General features: G+C 36.9%; 1 protein-coding gene across 1 annotated transcript in view; it reads left to right on the top strand.

Annotated features, from left to right (window-relative positions):
* The window catches only part of LOC140166237 (structural maintenance of chromosomes protein 6-like), a 54,378-nt gene extending 37,491 nt beyond the window's left edge, over positions 1-16,887 (top strand). The window contains 6 exon segments of the mRNA XM_072189637.1: positions 1,733-1,832; positions 3,546-3,606; positions 3,609-3,703; positions 10,507-10,659; positions 11,466-11,563; positions 12,973-16,887. Of these exon segments, the coding sequence (XP_072045738.1) occupies positions 1,733-1,832; positions 3,546-3,606; positions 3,609-3,703; positions 10,507-10,659; positions 11,466-11,563; positions 12,973-13,093 (628 nt within the window). The 3' untranslated portion in view covers positions 13,094-16,887.
* The last annotated feature ends 2,918 nt before the right edge of the window (positions 16,888-19,805 follow it).

The following is a 19,805-nucleotide window of genomic DNA, read 5'->3' as shown; positions in this document are numbered from 1 at the left end:
AACAAGAGAGTAGCATACAAAACTGCAAACCATACATGTGTTGAAAGTATATCACTTAACATTGATTGAATACAATAATTAATTAATTAGGTCATTGTTTTAGGCCAACTTTTAAAGCATTTAAAAAGAGCATATCAGAAATACTGTTTATTCAGTACCTGTTGTTTCGTAACTTGAATGATTAGGGAGTATGTTGCATGGTAATTACAGAATCATTGATGAAATCATTGACCATAGATCTATCCACTACTACATGTTACCAAGGACTGTATCGGCCCCTGACGTTATCAAGAATTAGCCAGTCCTGTTGTTGCATCCAATAATTGTTTCAAACAATATGCCTATGTTCAAACAATGGCTTGTACACCATTATTGCCTAGGGATCCTTTAATTCTTGTCTGGGGTAACACACCAGCCAGAATTCAGTACCTAAGTACACAAAACATATATGTGGTCACATAAATCAAAATTAAATGACTGAAAAGGTAAGAAAAATACGAAAATAGACAAATTGGCAATTGTGAAAAATAAACTTAAGATAAAAGACAAAGTTTACAAACTCTGTTTTGATGCCTTACAAATTAACTCTTCAGCATGGTCAACACAAAAAACACCAGGATATCTGTACCCATGCTCACAGAAATTCATTAACTAGCTTTTGATAATACTAGGACTATAGTCGGAATTCCAATTGAATGAATGCAGCTTTCAATAGCGTGACGATTTTTTGTGTACACTGCGCAATGTACGCCAGCGTGTGCGACTGTGCACGAGTCACGCGGAAGTGAATCCAACCATGCCAACACACTCGTGATTGGTTAGCATTGTATCCAAGGTCGTGTGTTCGCGTTGTAATTTGAAATATGCGATATACGATCGCGGTTGGATCGAGTACGGCTGCTGAAAGCTGCGTTCATTCAATTGGAATTCCTACTATAGTTTATTGTAATAAAGTATATTAAGAAATAAAATGCATGAAAACATCTCTGAATTGGTTCAAATACTGTAGTTTGTGAATTGTCATGTCATGTTCACCAACCATGACCATTTCCAATCAATAGTTCTGTCATTTTATTATACTCAGAGCCAGAAACTTTATTACCCTCTAAGTCAATAGTTTAACAATGGTCTGGAGCTAGGTGAGAATGCTGGGTTGACCAGCACAGACTTCATGTCTGCAGCTCTGGCACAAGCTCTAGGATTTTCCGGACTTTTGCGGACTCTTCTGGACTTTTGCGGACAAAGTGACCAAACTCTGAGCCAGAGTTAATTGAATTATCTTTTAGGTGTTGGCTTTCTGGACTTTTGCGGACTATTACGGACCAACCTCACCTCTTCCGGACAAAAAGGGTACTTTCCGGACTTTTGGGGTTCCTAGTGATATGAGCTACCAAATTAGCAAATTTTGTGATGAAAAAACCTACTGGAATTTGGAAACTGCTAATTGACATTTCTCTACCGAATCACATCACAATACGCCATACCAGTTCTGAGAAATTACACTCGCAACCTCAGACTAATGGAATGATGGACAAACAAACTAGCTTTTTCAGCCTGAACCTGATATGAGTGAATACCACATATTATATATACCAATAATAAATTAAAGGGGCAAAAAAGAAAAAGTGTAACAATTACGCCCATATTATATCAGCCGGAACTTTGTTTTGAATTTGTGAAGTATTGTGCAGATTGGTTGACTCACATTGTACATTGTTTCTTTACATAACAGGAGAGGCGATCCAGCTGAAATAAAGAAAGAGCATCAGGATTCTAAACAAAAACTGGAAGATATCCAGCAGCAGATTGGTTTGTTCAAATCATTCATACAAGTAAGTAGAAAATTAAGGATTTAAAACCTAACATGCCATGTCCATTTTTGGCTAAAATAATTCAGCATCAAAGTGGTTACGTAATTCTCTTGGTTACCGGATCACGCTATTTTGGTATGCCTTCGAGTGCCATATACTTTGTGTGGTGATCGTTTCGATCGTGGTTCATTACTCAAGAGCGTGATCCCGTTGACATAGCAACATTACGTAACTTCGATACTGAATTACATCCTAAATTAGGTATGCCACTTGATACCTTTCTCTACCAGAATTGTGTATGTCTAATATTAAAGTGGAGGCGCACAAGGAAAAGTCGACAGTGTTTATGTTCATACCTATTTTTGAAGCCAAAACAGGTTATGTCTAGCATGATTGTACACAATGAGTTCATGATGTATGTGCACCAGGGAGGTTGATAAGTTGTAGTCTGCATAGTATTTTATAGCTACATGTAATTAACCAAATGTAGGCAAACACCTAAGGCCTATCATGGTTGGCCACATGCTAATTGCCACATACTAGCATTGCTATGGATCCACATTGGCACAGCGTCTATGAGTTCAACTCATGAACATGATGTAGCTCAAGGTCATGGGTTCAAATCCCTGTGGCTCTAATTTGGTGTGCACTTAGGCAAGGCTCTTCCCCACCCAGGTGTACAAATAGGTACCGGCTTTAAAGGTAGACTGCTGTAGAGGAGGTGTAGCGATCTCCCTGCAGCAACATTATATGGAGGAGTCTGAATTGAAAGAGATGGGCACTCTGCCCTGTGAACAGAAGGTTCATCCACTTTACTTACTAGCATTGGCAGGGAGTGAAAGAAATACGACTCTACTAGTGTCTCAGTCCTGGCTAGCAATATTGCAAGAAAAGTGGCCTGGAACTCAACTAGTTGCAATGTGAAGCTATAGGCATGATAGTGATTTCTGATTAATATATATTGGCAATTTTATTTTGAAAAACAACGAAACTTAATCTGGGGAGATGAAAATGTGAAAATTTGTGTACAATTTGGTAATTTTTGCAATAGTGTGATTTTCAGGGATTTTTTGTTAGGACTGAGCGGGGATGTCAAAGCAGGGGAAAGTCTGCGTCTGGAGGATGCCCCCATGCTCTGTTGGCACCTCCACTGCCTAGGACAGCCACTTAGTACATTAATTTTTTGGGTTTTTCTCATTTACAGCCAAATTTGGAATTTTAGCTAAAAAAACCTGGCAGCTATGGCAAGCAATATGCAAGACTTTTGTGTCTAAGGTAACTGAACCTATAGACAGGGTATACCCATAGGCTCTGTCAGCTTTTCACAATCTCAATCCTTTGATTTGATTTGATTTATTGATAATCCAGGCAAGCATATATACAAAAGCAGAAAAAAGCCACAAAAAGCCCAACAAAAAACAAGCAAAAAAACGTTCAACCACCATCTTTGTCCTTCACTCTGTAATCCCAACTCCGGTGCGATTGATCCCCCTTTCCTTTTACTCCTATCCCTGAAATGACTGTATTATCCGAAAACTTACACTTTCAGAAATAGTTGCACTGATGTTGTGAAACATAACATATTGGGAGATACAGTTCTTTCAGACATACCTGTAGAGTGTGCTAAACGAAGCGATTTTATCCCGCTTGTCCTAGGTTGATTTGATTGCTTTTACGGAGCAAATTGTTTTTGAAAATTAATTTCTTAAATTTCAATGTTATTTTCGATCACAGACACTCAACGAACAAATGCGTGTGCGACAGCTGGCGTTTGCTCACTTTCGCAAATACATAGCCCTCGCACTCGCTACTATTTTGTTCTGACGTTGGATCAGCGAGGCTACAACGGCAAGATGACGTTTAATCACAAGAAAGAAGAACTGCTATTAAGGGTAAATGTCTTTTACCATTATTATGTTTTGTTCTCTTAATCACAGTATCTTCACGAGGCTCTTAGTGTACGCAGGGATTTCTATGCTATATTACGCGGACACTTGAGCAAGATAACGCCACTGGTTCATCATATTCCTTAACCAGCGTGGATACTTCGGGAAACTGAGTATAAACCACAAAAAAGAACAGCTGAGCTTGTGGGTGGGTAGACCACTATCCGGTGTTGATTATTGATTAATTGATTGATGCTCTTTGTTTCTTGCATACACACTGCACAAAAAGAAAGTACACACTTGTTTGAGAGGTCATAATTCTTAACATGATTGGTTTAAAACATTGAAATTGAAATGTGCAAAGAATTTTGTAAGCAACAGTTTGATACCTCACTTGTGTAGAAAAGAATTCCAAACCATCCAAGTTCTGAAATGTTGGCGAAATTTTAAAAAGTTAACATGTCGAAACTCGAAAGATAAGCTTCGGTGGGTATCAACCACTAACAATGCTCTCCAAATTGAAATGATCTTTGTAGGGCGTGTCTTACTGATGACACACATAGGCGGCCTCTCCTTACACGTAAGATAAACATCTCCGGATAATCAATTCTCGACTGTATTGATCTGATTGAATAGGCAACTTTTCAGCTCGTACCAATCTTTTGGAACTGTTTTTACCCAAGCGAGGTATCAATTAAACTCCAGCTAACGAAATTCTCAGCATACTCATATCAACGTCAATGGGCTATTACAGTTGAAATCTATCCACCCCGTATGGAAGACATGGCCTTAATCTTCCACACAGGGAGTATGAATGGGGTTACCTGAATGGGTAACTCCATTTGATATCTTCCCCCCTCTGTGGGAGATTAAGTTTGTGTCATCCATAGGGGGTGGATAGATTTCAACTGGAATAGCTGAATGTTCTTAATCATGCAGTCATGTTAAGAAGTGACCATCAAACAAGTGGTACCTTTTTCTTTGTGCAGTGGTTAGTTAGTTCTACATGTTTTGTGCTATCCTTTTCCATCTCCTTCGTAAGCAGCCATATTTGTATGTTTTGATTATCAGTGTTTTCCTATGTTGCTTATAAGTTAGAGATTTAAATAAGTGTCCTTCAGCTCTCTGTATGAATCTATTATCTCATAATAGCACAAATAAACAGACTTGTTGATTTTAATATCATCTGTCATGTCAGAGATGTTAATTATTTCATTAATTAGGAAAACAATCACTTGCATGTGTTATGCACAATGCATAAACCATAAATATGTTCAGCTAATAATGTAAACTTAGTGAATGATGTAAACCCAAATGTAAACCCTAGTGACTAATGTACCCTAAGGAATAAACTGTTGTAAATAATGTAAACCCAAATGAATGATGTCAATCTAAGTGACTAATGTAAACTCTAATGAATAATGTAAATCTTAATGAATAATGTAAATCTTGATGAATAATGTAAATCTTAATGAATAATGTAAATCGTAATGAGTAATGTAAATCTTAATGAATAATGTAAATCGTAATGAGTAATGTAAATCTTAATGAATAATGTAAATCTTAATGAATAATGTAAATCTTAATGAATAATGTAAATCTTAATGAATAATGTACATCTTAATGAATAATGTAAATCTTAATGAATAATGTAAATCTTAATGAATAATTCATACATACTCACGGTATAACAACGTTTCTGATTGGATTTGCGCCCTTTTTTGCTGGTCATAAATACCGTTTATGACCAGTACGCAGGGCATAAACAAGCTGCGTCACACAGCGCTGGAACCCAATTAACGTGCTCCACGATTTGCTAGTGTTACAGACATCGCCAAGATGTCACCGCGCCCATCACACGCGGAGCGCAAGAGATGAACGCGTTGACTCCCGGCCGTTGACCTCACAAGCTGCTTCCTGCAAGTAGGCCTACTCATTTTCTCCCAATTTTGGAAGGAAAACGGTATGAAAATGTTATTTAAACTTGTAAACCTTATTATTTTCATTTGTTTTGGATTGCTAACAATGTTCAGAAAGTTGGGTATGTATGAACGGGGTTCATTCATAGGATTGAGGGCATGATCGTTGATTTATGCCCTCGGCTCACGCCTCAGGCATAAACAGCGATCATGCCCTCAATCCTATGAATGAACCCCTAATGTACATCTTAATGAATAATGTAAATCTGAATGAATAATGTAAATTTGAATGAATAATGTAAATCTGAATGAATAATGTAAATCTTAATGAATAATGTAAATCTTAATGAATAATGTTCATCTTAATGAATAATGTAAATCTTGATGAATAATGTAAATCTTAATGAATAATGTAAATCCTAATGAATAGTGTAAATCCTAATGAATAATATAAACCCTAATGAACAATGTAAACCCTAATGAATAATGTAAATCCTAATGAATAATGTAAAACTAATAAATAATGGGAATAAATGAATAATATAAACCCTAACGAATAATGTAATTAGGGATTCAGTCATATTTCACCGTTGTTCATCACCGTTTAACAACGATGCGGCCGCGTCGTCTGCGTGGTTTACTTGGCGAGGGCAGACGCAAGCAGGGACGTGAGTTGTTAAACGGTGATGAACAACGGTGAAACATGATTGAATCCTTTCAACAACGAAAAGAAGCTAAAGAACTTAGATCGTATAGGCCTAATTCACATGATTATTTCATGAGCAATGTCAGTTAATCATTGCCACTCAGCCTTACAAAAACTTCGGTGATTTCTCTGTTGATGTCAGCAATAAAACTAAAGAATAAAACGGCAATGTTTAGCCGCTACCTGAAAATACTGAATTCAACTTGTAAACTTGTATACGCACACAGGTTCCAGGTATGACGAATTTTACGCGCTCTCGCGAACACGTAGTCTCGCTGCGTTCGGCAGATACGCTACAGTAAAGTGTGGATTCATCACAGATTAACAACGGTTGGCTCCTGTACAAAGGTATAGGAAGAGTTGTTGAAATCTTAATGAATACTGTGAACCCTAATGAATAATGTAAACTGTAATGAATAATGTAAACCGTAATGGATAATGTAAACCCTAATGAATAATGTAAACCCTAATGAATAATGTAAACCGTAATGAATAATGTAAACCGTAATGGATAATGTAAACCGTAATGGATAATGTAAACCCTAATGAATAATGTAAACCCTAATGAATAATGTAAACCCTAATGAATAATGTAAACCCTAATGAATAATGTAAACCCTAATGAATAATGTAAACCCTAATGAATAATGTAAATCTTAATGAATAATGTAAATCTTAATGAATAATGTAAATCTTGATGAATAATGTAAATCTTGATGAATAATGTAAACCCTAATGAATAATGTAAACTGTAATGAATAATATAAACCGTAATGGATAATGTAAACCCTGATAAATAATGTATACCATAATGGATAATGTAAACCCCTAATGACTAATGTAAACCCTAATGAATAATGTAAACCCTAGTGAATAATGTAAACCCTAGTGACTAATTTAAACTTGAATGAATAATGTAAACTAGTGAATAACCTAAGCCTGAATAATATAAACCCAAGTGACTAATGTAAAACCTAATGATTTATGTCAACCCTAATGAAATTTAAACCCTAATGGATAATATAACCCTAATGAATAATGTAAACCCTAATTAATAATGTACATCCTAATGAATATTGTAAATCCTAATATTAATGTAAACTAGTGAATAACCTAAGGCTGAATGAATAATATAAACCCAAGTGACTAATGTAAACCCTAATGAATAATTTCAACCCTAATGAAACTGTAAAACCCCATTGAAAATATAATCCTAATGACTAATTTTAGCCCTGATGAATAATGTAAACCCTAATGAATAATGCAAACCTGAATGAATAACTTACCACAAGTTTGTAAAAAAAAGTCTACAACTTTGTAACAAGACTAAGGAATATATAAGGAATCAAAATTGTCTGCATACTTCCATACCCTTGCTTGCATGTGCTTTGTGTTAGATAGTTACAAATGTATGCATGAATCAACACCACCCACCATCATGAACTGTTCACATAAAGTTTTGGGCTATTCCAGGACACCCTTTATGGAAGACATGAGCTTAATCTCTCACACAAGGAGCGTGAATTTCAAATGGGGTTACCTGTGAATTGGTTTCTCCATTTGAAATCTCTAACATAGGTTTGTGTTTGAGGGCCAAACACCCTTGGTTTGCTATGTGTACTGTACATTTCAGAGCTGTTCAAGGGCCAACCACACTAGCTAGTCAGCAGGCCGGATATGGCCCTTTTCCGCCAGTTGAGGCTTCTTAACTCCCTTGTGAGATATTAAGGTCATGATGTTTTCCATAGGGTGTGTGTGGATTTCAACTGAAATAGTCCATCATTGTTACATTTATAGAAAAAACAATTTCTTGAGTGTATCAATACTTTATGTGAAACTCATTTACATATTTCAATGTCATCAGTTCTGTCAAACTTTTATGCATTTTTAACAAGTTTATTAAATATAATGCACGAAATGAGCCTAAAGTCGCAAGTTAGGAGTTTTGAGACGTTCAAATTGTTCAAATGCTGTCTTTGTAGACACCTGCATAATATATATAGTCAGTGGTAATTGCTGTACTCTGGAAGCAGGTCACTAATAATATTTATTGTTATTGCAATGGTACTTTAGTATAAGTTCAGAAATAATTACTGTAAAAGTTTAAATTTTCATAATGACTTTTCGAGCTCTGCAAATTTTGATCTGTTTCACTTGGTTTTTAATTTTGTGGTTTCTAAGCTTCCTTGCATTGACCTATACACAAAAGGAATATTATTTTTGCTGTAGCTGCTTAGAATGTGAAAAGGGCTAAAATGATAGTGGCGTAAATGCGCCTACTGTTATAGTAGAAGGGTTGGTATAATATTCCAGGTGAAATCCATCCACTTAAGGAAGACATGACCTTAATCTCGCACATAGGGGTGTGAATTTGAAATGGGTGGCTCCATTTGAAATCTACATCTCCTGTGTGGGTGATTAAGGTCATGTCTTCCATATTAGGGGGTATATGGCTATCAACTGGATAGCCCAATGGGATTTGGCAATTTTTATGACATGTTTATAAAGCCTTGTGCATTTGTATCGGCATTCAAACGTGGAGCTCAAAAACAGTGTCATTAAACCGTATGTGTGTGAGGGGGAATAACACCTCTAATTTTGTGATACAAATACCGCCGCAGAAAGTTGTATAGGGGTGTGTGTGCTTGTGTGAATAACTCCACGGTTAGTATGTGTCGGTGTGTGAAACTCAACAGTTGGGAAACATAAACTTGCACAAGCTCCACTTGGGGTTCATACAAGAGGGCATGATTTGCATGCATTACATTTTTCAGGGAGAATATCACACTGTCATGGGTGTGTGGATTTCAATTGAAATTCATGGCCAAAAGCTTCAGGGATCAGATAGCAACGTTTACAAAATACAAATACCAAATTGCATTCTGAATATGAAGAATGTCCTTCTGATATCCAATAATTTTGAATTTGTGAAATTTGCGATATAATAGAAATTTTATGGCAAATTATTAAAAATTGATATTTTTACATTTTTCATATTTAATAGTCCTTGAAGTCTAAAATCTAAAATGATATGTACGTAAGATCTCTTTGGGGAAAAAATGTATATCTTCAATACAAAAGGTCAACATTTTCAAATGATGAATGGCTTTTCTTCCGCTACATACACTTTAAGAAAAAGGGACAAAGTGCAGATCATTATAAACTGTCACATGAAAGTGTAATCTGTAAAGTGCCTTAGTGGGATGCCAGCATATCAGAGTGTGTCAAATTCTTGAAACTATGATCAAATTTTTTATTATAGCAAGTAGACTGCAGACAGCAAGTTCCAAATTTTCTTTAAAAATTCATAAATAACATTAACAGAAATGTGCATTTCATGATCATAGGTGGAATCAGTGTGACAAATGCATTAAAAATGATTACAAACAAGCCCCGTATTGGTTCATTAGTTCTTGAGATAGCTTTTGATATTTTAAGAAATTTGCTCAAAACTTGCACTTTGTATGTTGAAGCTTCATGGCCAGTACACAGAACATTAATAATGCAGCAGCATGCATTCATGTAAATTATATGGATTTATGACTAGAAGGCCCTATATGTAATAGCTGTCCTGTACACATGTTGACAATTTCTGCATTCTAATATTGCAAGGCATTAGCCAGAGGGGTGTCTTTCGGTTTCCAAAATGGTCAAAAATACCTTATTCTACAAAATCAGATTGTCCATTTCCTATTCACTCCATTTTAAAAATCAGAATTTTAGGGTGTCCAAATTGAAAACAGGGCGTCCAAATGACACCTGGACGACCCTCTGGCTAATGCCGTACTATATTGTACATATCTAAAAATATGACACCTGTCAGCTATTGCAGATACGGCCTTCTGCGCTTAAACACTCCCAATTCAACATTAGAAGTGATCATTTAAGATCAAATAATATTTTACCATAATTTATAGATATTATGATATACTGTAAAATGGAAATTCTGGTGCTACATTTATTTCCGCACTTTTCACATTTCAAGCTGCTATCGCGAAAATAACAATGCGTGAATTTATTCCTTTTGTGTATAGGTCAATGTAAGGAAAAACAAAGGAACCAGTTCAAAATTGGCAAAGCGCAAAAAATTTATCGTGCAAAAATTTCCACTTTTCCAGCAGGAATTTCTAGTATATTGATGTGTAATACTAACTTCCAATATATTTTTCGCTCTTATATTTCAGGTACAACCAACACAAGGTGCATCACAGGGCTCATCTGATATGAGAGCCCTATCAGGAGGAGAAAGGTCTTTCTCGACGGTTTGTTTCATCATGGCTCTGTGGGAATCCATGGAAACTCCATTCAGAGCTCTGGATGAGTTTGATGTATTTATGGTGAGTTGTCGGGTGTGGTCGCCCTTGGCTTGATCTGCATCAATGTTTTTAAGGACCTGCACAGTTATGGATTTGAAGCTAGATATTAAAGCTAGTCAACATTGATTTTATAAAAATCCTGACATCGACGGTTGTTACATATTATTAGTATACTGCAGGTCATATATTTGGTATAAAATTCACAAAATGTTTTGCTTGTTTGTAATTTGTACTGCACAACTCTGATATATTTAAAAAATGAGCCTGGCAAACAAACAAAATAAATCATTGTTTATTATATATATGTCATCTAAAGATTCCTGTAATCTGATTGGTTAAAAAGCGTGGGCATAGTTTTGACTATGCCCGCAAAAGTAACTATTCCCTGGGCATAGTTCTGCATGTGCTTTGTTCCCAGTCAAAAATGATATTGCGCACGTGTTAATGCTATAATTATACGGAAACCGCAGATTGTAATCTGTGCCGTTAGCATTGAAACTATTAATTTCTCTTCCCAAAATCAATGCTTTTAACCAAACAGATATCAAGAATCTTAAGATTTGGTATATAAAACAAATATTGACTGCTTTTTATCGGGTGATCTCAAAACTATGACTACATGCCCCTCGGCTTCACCTCAGGGCATAGCCATTGTTTTGAGATCACTTTGGGCATATAATTTTAACCATGCCCCTCATAGCAGTCAATATTTGTATACCATCACATTTTGTGGTGAACTTGCATGTTTTGATATTGCATTTGGCAGAAGTTATATATATATATATATATATAAAAGCAATATTGACATTTGTAATCTTGTCTTGCAGGACATGGTAAATCGCAAAATCAGTATGGACCTGATGATGAAAGTCGCCAAAGAGCAAAAGTCCAGACAGTTCATCTTCCTGACTCCTCAGGACATGAGGTAAAAATGCTGATTATTATTCAGTGAGACACAAAATATATTCTGCCACTAGGCATGTTCACGATAATGTTATTAACGTTTATCGTGATCGCAATAATAGTTTGACAGGCCATGATATGTTGGTGGTAAAAATGTGTCTTCAATTTAAAACCGAAAAGCAGGCAGATGACACAGAATATACCGAGAGTGACCAACCCGACAATGGTGCCAATGACAATACCACTAGCAATAGCGCCTTCCAACAATGGCGCCAATGACAATACCACTAGCAATAGCGCCTTCCACCAATGGCGCCAATGACAATACCACTAGCAATAGTGCCTTCCAACAATGGTGCCAATGACAATACCACTAGCAATAGCGCCTTCCAACAATGGCGCCAATGACAATACCACTAGCAATAGCGCCTTCCAACAATGGCGCCAATGACAATACCACTAGCAATAGCGCCTTCCAACAATGGCGCCAATGACAATACCACTAGCAATAGCCCCTTCCAACAATGGCGCCAATGACAATACCACTAGCAATAGCGCCTTCCAACAATGGCGCCAATGACAATACCACTAGCAATAGTGCCTATAGATACAGGCTAACAATATTTTCATGTTTTTTCGAAACAGAAACTTGGTCAAATAAAATGTTTTTAATCTTCCCTCATTATCGCCATTAACGATTGCTGCGATATATTTTGCTTGCGATATCACGATATTGAAAAAGTGACAATGAACATGCCTATCTGCCACCCCCTCACAGGAAATCAGAGGATCTATTTGTAGCTATTTCTAACATAGTAGCTTGGGCAGTGATACTTGTAGTCAGTCCCTGTCACTTCACCGACAATTTGATTGACAGTTAGGGGCTGTGCAATAATTATGAGCCCCGGGGGTAAAATTTCCAAACGTCTTGCTAAAAATCACTTGCCCCCCCCTCTTGGCCTGCCAAAATCGCTTGCCCCCCCCCTCCCGCCATTGCTTGCCCCTTTTGGCTCGCCAAAATTTCTTGCCCCCCCCCATTTTACTCTCCCCCAGGGCTCATAATGACAGCCCCTTAGTATGGTGCTGTGAAGATTAAGTGGATTAATTTTGAGGGAAAAAACATGAGCAAAGCAAAAGCAAGTTAAAAATTTTGGTGTAACAATGTGGCTGTAAAGAGTTCAGATTAAAATCTTTTTGATTTTTGGTTTTTCAACACTTCTCCACAAAAGTATAGGAGCTTTCCAAATTTCGAGAGTTTTTTAGACTTGCCATACCTGTTTTCAGACTTTTTCCCATATCTTGTCTGGTCACTCGCACCCCTGAAAATTGCAGACCACTGGACCCTACTTGAAAGGTCCATCCACCCATAGAACAGGGAACATTTTTCATCACCTTAATTGCAATTTTTTTTTCTGTTATTTTTTCCCTCAGTAAAATTGCAGCCAACCCGTTAGTACGAATCTCAAGAATGCCCGATCCTGACAGAACTGGAAACCAAAGTAGATTACCATTCAGACCTGTAGGAGAAGAGGAGGAAGAAGAGGAGCAGTGAAGGTAAAGAACAGGACTTGGAGGTAAAGAACAGGACAGCTCTCAGAACAGATCAACACTGATTGTGTCTACTGCAGTAAACCAGGATAAAATGTAGCCTTTATTCAATAGGAACTTGATATACTAATGTGACCTTTTTGCACTATAGACCTTTTTCCCCAGACATCACCAATCAATATTGGGTCCAGCATTCGAGTCATCCGCATCCAAACGCAAATACCGTGCCGGCCCGCGATCAACTTTGCGTGACGCTAGGCGTCCTGCAAGAGATTGCCAGCTCGTAGTACGTGTTTAGTTTGTCACATCATAAAAAGTATACAAAATTGTAAAACAAATCTGATTTTCATCGCGGTTGGTCCGTATCTTTTGTATTTGTGGTATCAAAACAAGCTGAAACAAAGGTAACCAGTATACATTCCCATTTAAACAATTATTTTGTGGAAGCTGAAGTGAAAGATGACAAAACCTAGGAGAAAATATGCAGTATTAATGTTTACATCTAAGCCCCCAATATTGATTAAGTGACGTCACAAGAAAAAGGTCAATTGCTGATAGCAATAAATTAGTGTGTCAGAGGCTGTAATGGGCTATTCAATTTTGAAATCTACACCCCTGTTTCTTCAGGAAAATTTTGTAATTCCAGACAAATTCAACTGTAAATTATTTCAGATTCAACCATAAAAAGTGAAATTTGTGTTGGAATTCCAAACAAAACTGCATAATTTGAGGCCAATTTGTGCAATTTTCAACTGGAATTTAACATGAAAACTAGTAACAATTTCCAACTGGATTGAATACAAGTTAAGTTGTAACTGGAATTGAGATGGCAAAGAAATCTTCCACAAGGGGTGTGTGGATGTTAAATGGAATCGTCTATTGGTCTGCCCACATTTTGAGTTATTTGGTATGCCCAGTGTTTTTGGATAATACATATTATGCCTCATATTCATAACTCTATATTCTGGCCATACCAGATATTGATGGAGGGTCGACATGTGGTTAAGGCCCTGCTTCCAAAAAATGTAGGAACAGAGCCAAAAGTTTGAATTTGAGTGTTTAGTATTCATATGTAGGCATACACACAGTGAAATTTGATTCTTGCAATTAGGGAGTTTAACCGATTTCGGCCAATATTACACAACATTGATATCGGATCGGTAGACAAATGCCATATCTGTTGAGCCCTATATTGCAATCATTTGAATCATACGAGTAGTAAAGTCATGCATGCACTTCATAAATGGTAAACATGCCATATTGGTTTGCCAGGCATGGAGAACAAAAGAGTATACACCCAGCATTTGTTGGCAACAGCCTGAAATCAAACAGAAATTTGCATCTTTAAGCTTGAGCTTGTGCATAGCGCTTTATGTGTACTATCCGCACAATGCCTTATTACACACAGAACGCAAACAAGAGCATAATTTAAATTTGAACTTGAAGTTTGCTGGGCGCATGGCGAAATAATCAGGAGTATACCATTTTGAGCATACTGAGATAAGTTCTGTTTTAGTTTTTTAACTTTAATTGCCATTGTTGATTTTATTGAAAACTGCATTAGTTTTATTATCTAAAATTTTCAAAACGCAATCATTGTGTGTTAGTTTGATCCTTTGTTACATTCAAGTTAACTTTGTGTTCCTGGTGTTGAGGGAACAGGCAACATAATTATTATGTGACATTCCATTGTATTCATTTTTAAGGGCTCTGAATGACATGCCCAATCACAAGAGGTGTGACAGGAATACCCATGTCCTGGATAAATCCTGTGTGATTGTAATATGATTCATTATGTCAGTCACAGGGAGGTGTGCCAGGAATATCTAAGTCCTGGGTCAATCCTGAGTGATTGTAATATGATTCATTATGCCAATCACATGAGGTGTGCCAGGAATACCCATGTCCTGGGTAAATCCTGGATGATTGTAATATGATTAATTGTGCCAGTCACATGAGGTGTGCCAGGAATACCCATGTCCTGAGTAAATCCTGGGTGATTGTAATACGATTCATTATGCCAGTCACATGAGGTGTGCCAGGAATACCCATGTCCTGGGTAAATCCTGGGTGATTGTAATATGATTCATTATGCCTACCGTAGGGAGGTGTGCCAGGAATACCCATGTCCTGTGTAAATCCTGGATGATTGTAATATGATTCATTATGCCAATCACAGGAGGTGTGCCAGGAATACCCATGTCCTGTGTAAATTCTGGGTGATTGTAATATGATTCATTGTGCCAGTCACATGAGGTGTGCCAGGAATACCCATGTCCTGGGTAAATCCTGGATGATTGTAATATGATTAATTGTGCCAGTCACATGAGGTGTGCCAGGAATACCCATGTCCTGAGTAAATCCTGGGTGATTGTAATACGATTCATTATGCCAGTCACATGAGGTGTGCCAGGAATACCCATGTCCTGGGTAAATCCTGGGTGATTGTAATATGATTCATTATGCCTACCGTAGGGAGGTGTGCCAGGAATACCCATGTCCTGTGTAAATCCTGGATGATTGTAATATGATTCATTATGCCAATCACAGGAGGTGTGCCAGGAATACCCATGTCCTGTGTAAATTCTGGGTGATTGTAATATGATTCATTATGCCAGTCACATGAGGTGTGCCAGGAATACCCATGTCCTGGGTAAATCCTGGATGATTGTAATATGATTCATTATGCCAATCTCAGGAGGTGTGCCAGGAATACCCATGTCTTGTGTAAATTCTGGGTGATTGTAATATGATTCATTATGCCAATCACAGGGAGGTGTGCCAGGAATACCCAAGTCGTGGGTAAATCCTGGGTGATTGTAATATGATTCATTATGCCAGTCACATGAGGTGTGCCAGGAATACCCGTGTCCTGTGTAAATCCTGGGTGATTGTAATATGAATCATTATTTACACCTAGGAAAATGACAGAAATACTTGGTTAAAAAATGGAAGGCGCTACAAAAATATAGGAATACCCAATCCTGCCTGGGTTGAGATATCAGTGTGAAATTCAGTGGTCACAGCATTAAATTGTGCATGTTGAATCAAAGCACAGGCGTACAGACAGGCCAAAAGAGTATATTTGTTTCAAAAAAATTTCAGGACGTAAAACCTTTTTCTGGAATTTCCAAAAGTAAGGGTTGATTTATCATCAGGTTTTCAAGATTATGTTCGGTCACGAGAGGACAAGAAAACTATTTTTTGAGAGCCTAATACCCACAGAAGAAATGTACACAATGTAATGAGAGTGCTTTATGTATATTTAAGTTTCATTTCCTGTTGCATGATACCAAAGAAGATCTTCATTGTATCCCACAATGCATTGCTGTGCTTAGCCAAAAACAAAAAAATCTGATTCAAATCAACTTTAATTCACAGATTTGTACTGTTAGAAATCAAGCTCTTGCATATTTTTTGCTTATTTCTTAAAATTTTCATTACATCTTTTGTTATTACTCATGTTGACAACCTATCTAATTTAAACAAAATAATAAGTCATGAAAATTTGGTTAAAAGTGAAACCAGTTAGCTAATCACTCACTTGGTCTTCTGATTTGTATACAGGATTGGCAATATACTGGGTAGTTACCTATAGTTCATGGTTAGGTGGAAATACAGGGAAATACCCTAAGAAATATCATAACTATACCCATGCTACAGTAATAGTTTGTATCACTTGTGAAAATACTATTACGCTTCATGTGCACTTCTTTTTTATGCCTCCACCGCGAGGCATACCGTTTTTGCAATGTCCGAGCTTTCGTCCGTCCGTCCGGATGCTGTATCTCGGCATGGATGGGCGATTGACTTCAAATTTTCAGGATAGGTGGGTCATGGTCAAAAACTCTGGCTACTTTTTTTTGGGTGGGGTTCAAGGTCATATACTGAGGTCAAATTACTAAAAACTCTTATGGGCATGAAACTTGGTGGGTACAGTCAACATCTAGAGCCAAATTTTTGGATGGTCATTTCGGGGTCACCCAGGGGTCATCTAAGGTTAAATTACTAAATATTGTCTTATGGGCATGAAACTTGGTGGGTACAGTCAACATTTAGAGCCAAATTTTTGGAAGGTCATTTCGGGTCACCCAGGGGTCATCTAAGGTCAAATTACTAAATATTGTCTTATGGGCATGAAACTTGGTGGGTACAGTCAACATTTAGAGTCAATTTTTGGAAGGTCATTTTGGGGGTCATCCGGGGTCACCCAGGGGTCATCTAAGGTCAAATTTAATAAAATTGGTCATATGGGCATGAAACTTTGTGGGTACAGTCAACATTTAGAGCCAAATTTTTGGCATGTCATTTTAGAATTATCCGGGGTCACCCAGGGGTCATCTGAGGTCACATTACTAAATATGGATTTGTACACATTTAAATCGCCCCATGGTGGAGGCATCTCACTCGACGCCTTGCATCGAAAACAGTGACGTTTCTAGTTTTAAAAATGAAATTCAGATCATTTTGGCAAAGTATCATTGTTTATAAACAGTATCAACCTGTCTGTGCCACTAATTTGGTTTACCTTGAATTTGCACACATGCCGATAAACCGCCCTTGTATGTGGGGGTGTGTATGTTTGGCGCACTTTACTTACACACACTGACTAGCAAAATAATGCACCTACGCTCCTACCAAATATGAGGTGAATTAAAGTTTAGTTCAGTGATTTAATTGGGATTCCAGGTAAAAACCACATGTGCCTGCTCACGGTCAAAAAAATTTTATTGCATGAGGCGAAGGGGCTTTAGTAGTAGGTTACAAAAAGTCACATCAAAAATTCCTCCGAGCTTGTTGCCATAGCAACGGCAGATTTTAAAAATATAGCGGTTTTTGATTATTTTGAGGTGAAAATAAGAGAAAATATACACTTTTCTGAATTGCTCTTGACTTAAAATTTGAGGTCAAATTCAAAAAGCAACCTTATCACCATAAAGTACCATCTTTGCACTTTTCACAGGTGTAAAAAATATTTCAATAATATTTCCCCATGTGCAATTTTAGGGATGGGCAACATTGACATTTTAGCACTTTTGAAAAAATGACATTTTTACCCTATCTTTGAAGTCAAAAAACAAATTTTGCTTGAGCACCCAGAATTATTTCCTCTTTGGTGGTACTTGAGCAGACATTGCCCCTTTCAAATCTGGTAAAAAAACTCTGGGGCTATTTGTCCTGTAAAGCCAGTGTTGCCAGAAAGTTTGCCAACTTTCATAAAAATGCACTTTTCGAAATAATGTATTTTCTACATATATTCTCATATAACTTTTTATACGACCAATTTAATTGAAATATTGACCCTTTGCGTACAAGATTTGACCTACAACTGCTTCCGGAAGCAACACTTAGAGGCTGCAGAAGAGTCGTGTTCTGCAAAAACCGGTATTGCCAGAAAATCCGACTTTTTAAATTTATAGATATTTCCAATAAGCGCATTTACTACAGGCTCTACAGGGTGTCCCAGAAAAAATTACCGGGCAAATAAATTTGGACGTAAGTCGAAAAATAGATATCAGAATCCAAAAATCTAAACATCAGCGTGTAGCCCATCTTATTCTGCATCTTATACGCCAATTTGACTGGAATCGGTTGACTGATCGCGAAGAAATGAGTGATTACATAACGCATGTATCAATTCACTTCATTCCAAGTTTGAAAGAAAGATCATTCAACACAATGCGTGCGCACTAGTGGTTAAACTATCAATAGGCTTCATATTTTGTTCTATGAAATCCTTTTCGTTCTTTTTAAACAACCTGTTCTTGCAAAACATTTAATTAGGTTTTGTTCGAATTTGAAAACCTGCACGGTTTTGAAAATGAAAGCTTGCATGTAAGATGGTGCTCAGTATTTGTAAATATCGTTTTTCGTTAATGTTGATGTTGCATAAAGAATTACTACATAAAGAATTCCAGCTGGCTTAAAAATTTCTCACACACATTAATGTTTTCGAAATATTTCCAAGGAATTGTAATGCAAAGTTTAAATCTTTTAAAACTTTAATATTAATGTTGCGTGGTATCAAAAATCACACGTAAAGCTGTTAGCACTTGATCATTGTCAGTTTTGGCTCAAATGTTCTTTGTAAAGTATATTTGCACAACCTAAAGAATTAAAGTTGGAGAGCTTCCAATTGCAGAAATCAAAGTTTTCTCGGACAAACTGTTATTCGTCTTCAGTGAAAGCATGAATGACATAACACCGATGGGTTTTAATAGATAATGTGGACTAAATTCAATAAGATACACACACTTTAGGAAGTGGTGAGCGAGTATAAAAATAGCGCCTGTTTATTAAACTTGGAATGAACTGCATTGATGCACGCTTTATGCAATCGTTCATTTCTTCGGAACCAGTCAACCGAATCAAATAGAATTTTCGTATGTGATACACAACAAAATAGGCTATGCGTTACATTTTAAATTTTTTGATTCTGATATCTATTTCTCGACTTACGTTCAATTTTATTCACTCGGTAATTTTTTCTGGGACACCCTGTAGAGTTCGTGTACATGACTCTTTCAGAAATTTACCTTGCATTTTCATGTTATATAAATTTTGCAAAGACCTTCAAAAATTTTGAGTAAGAAAATCAGATCAAGTGCAATCAAAAATGGCGTCCAAAATGGCCGCCAAATAGGGATTTTCCATTAAAACACACTATAGCAATATACAAATGATCTAAAGATGAAAAAATATTGAAACAATATGTT

Source organism: Amphiura filiformis, chromosome 12 (assembly GCF_039555335.1).
Source record: "Amphiura filiformis chromosome 12, Afil_fr2py, whole genome shotgun sequence".
Classification (NCBI taxonomy): domain Eukaryota; kingdom Metazoa; phylum Echinodermata; class Ophiuroidea; order Amphilepidida; family Amphiuridae; genus Amphiura; species Amphiura filiformis.
This window is presented reverse-complemented; position numbering and strand designations above follow the sequence as displayed.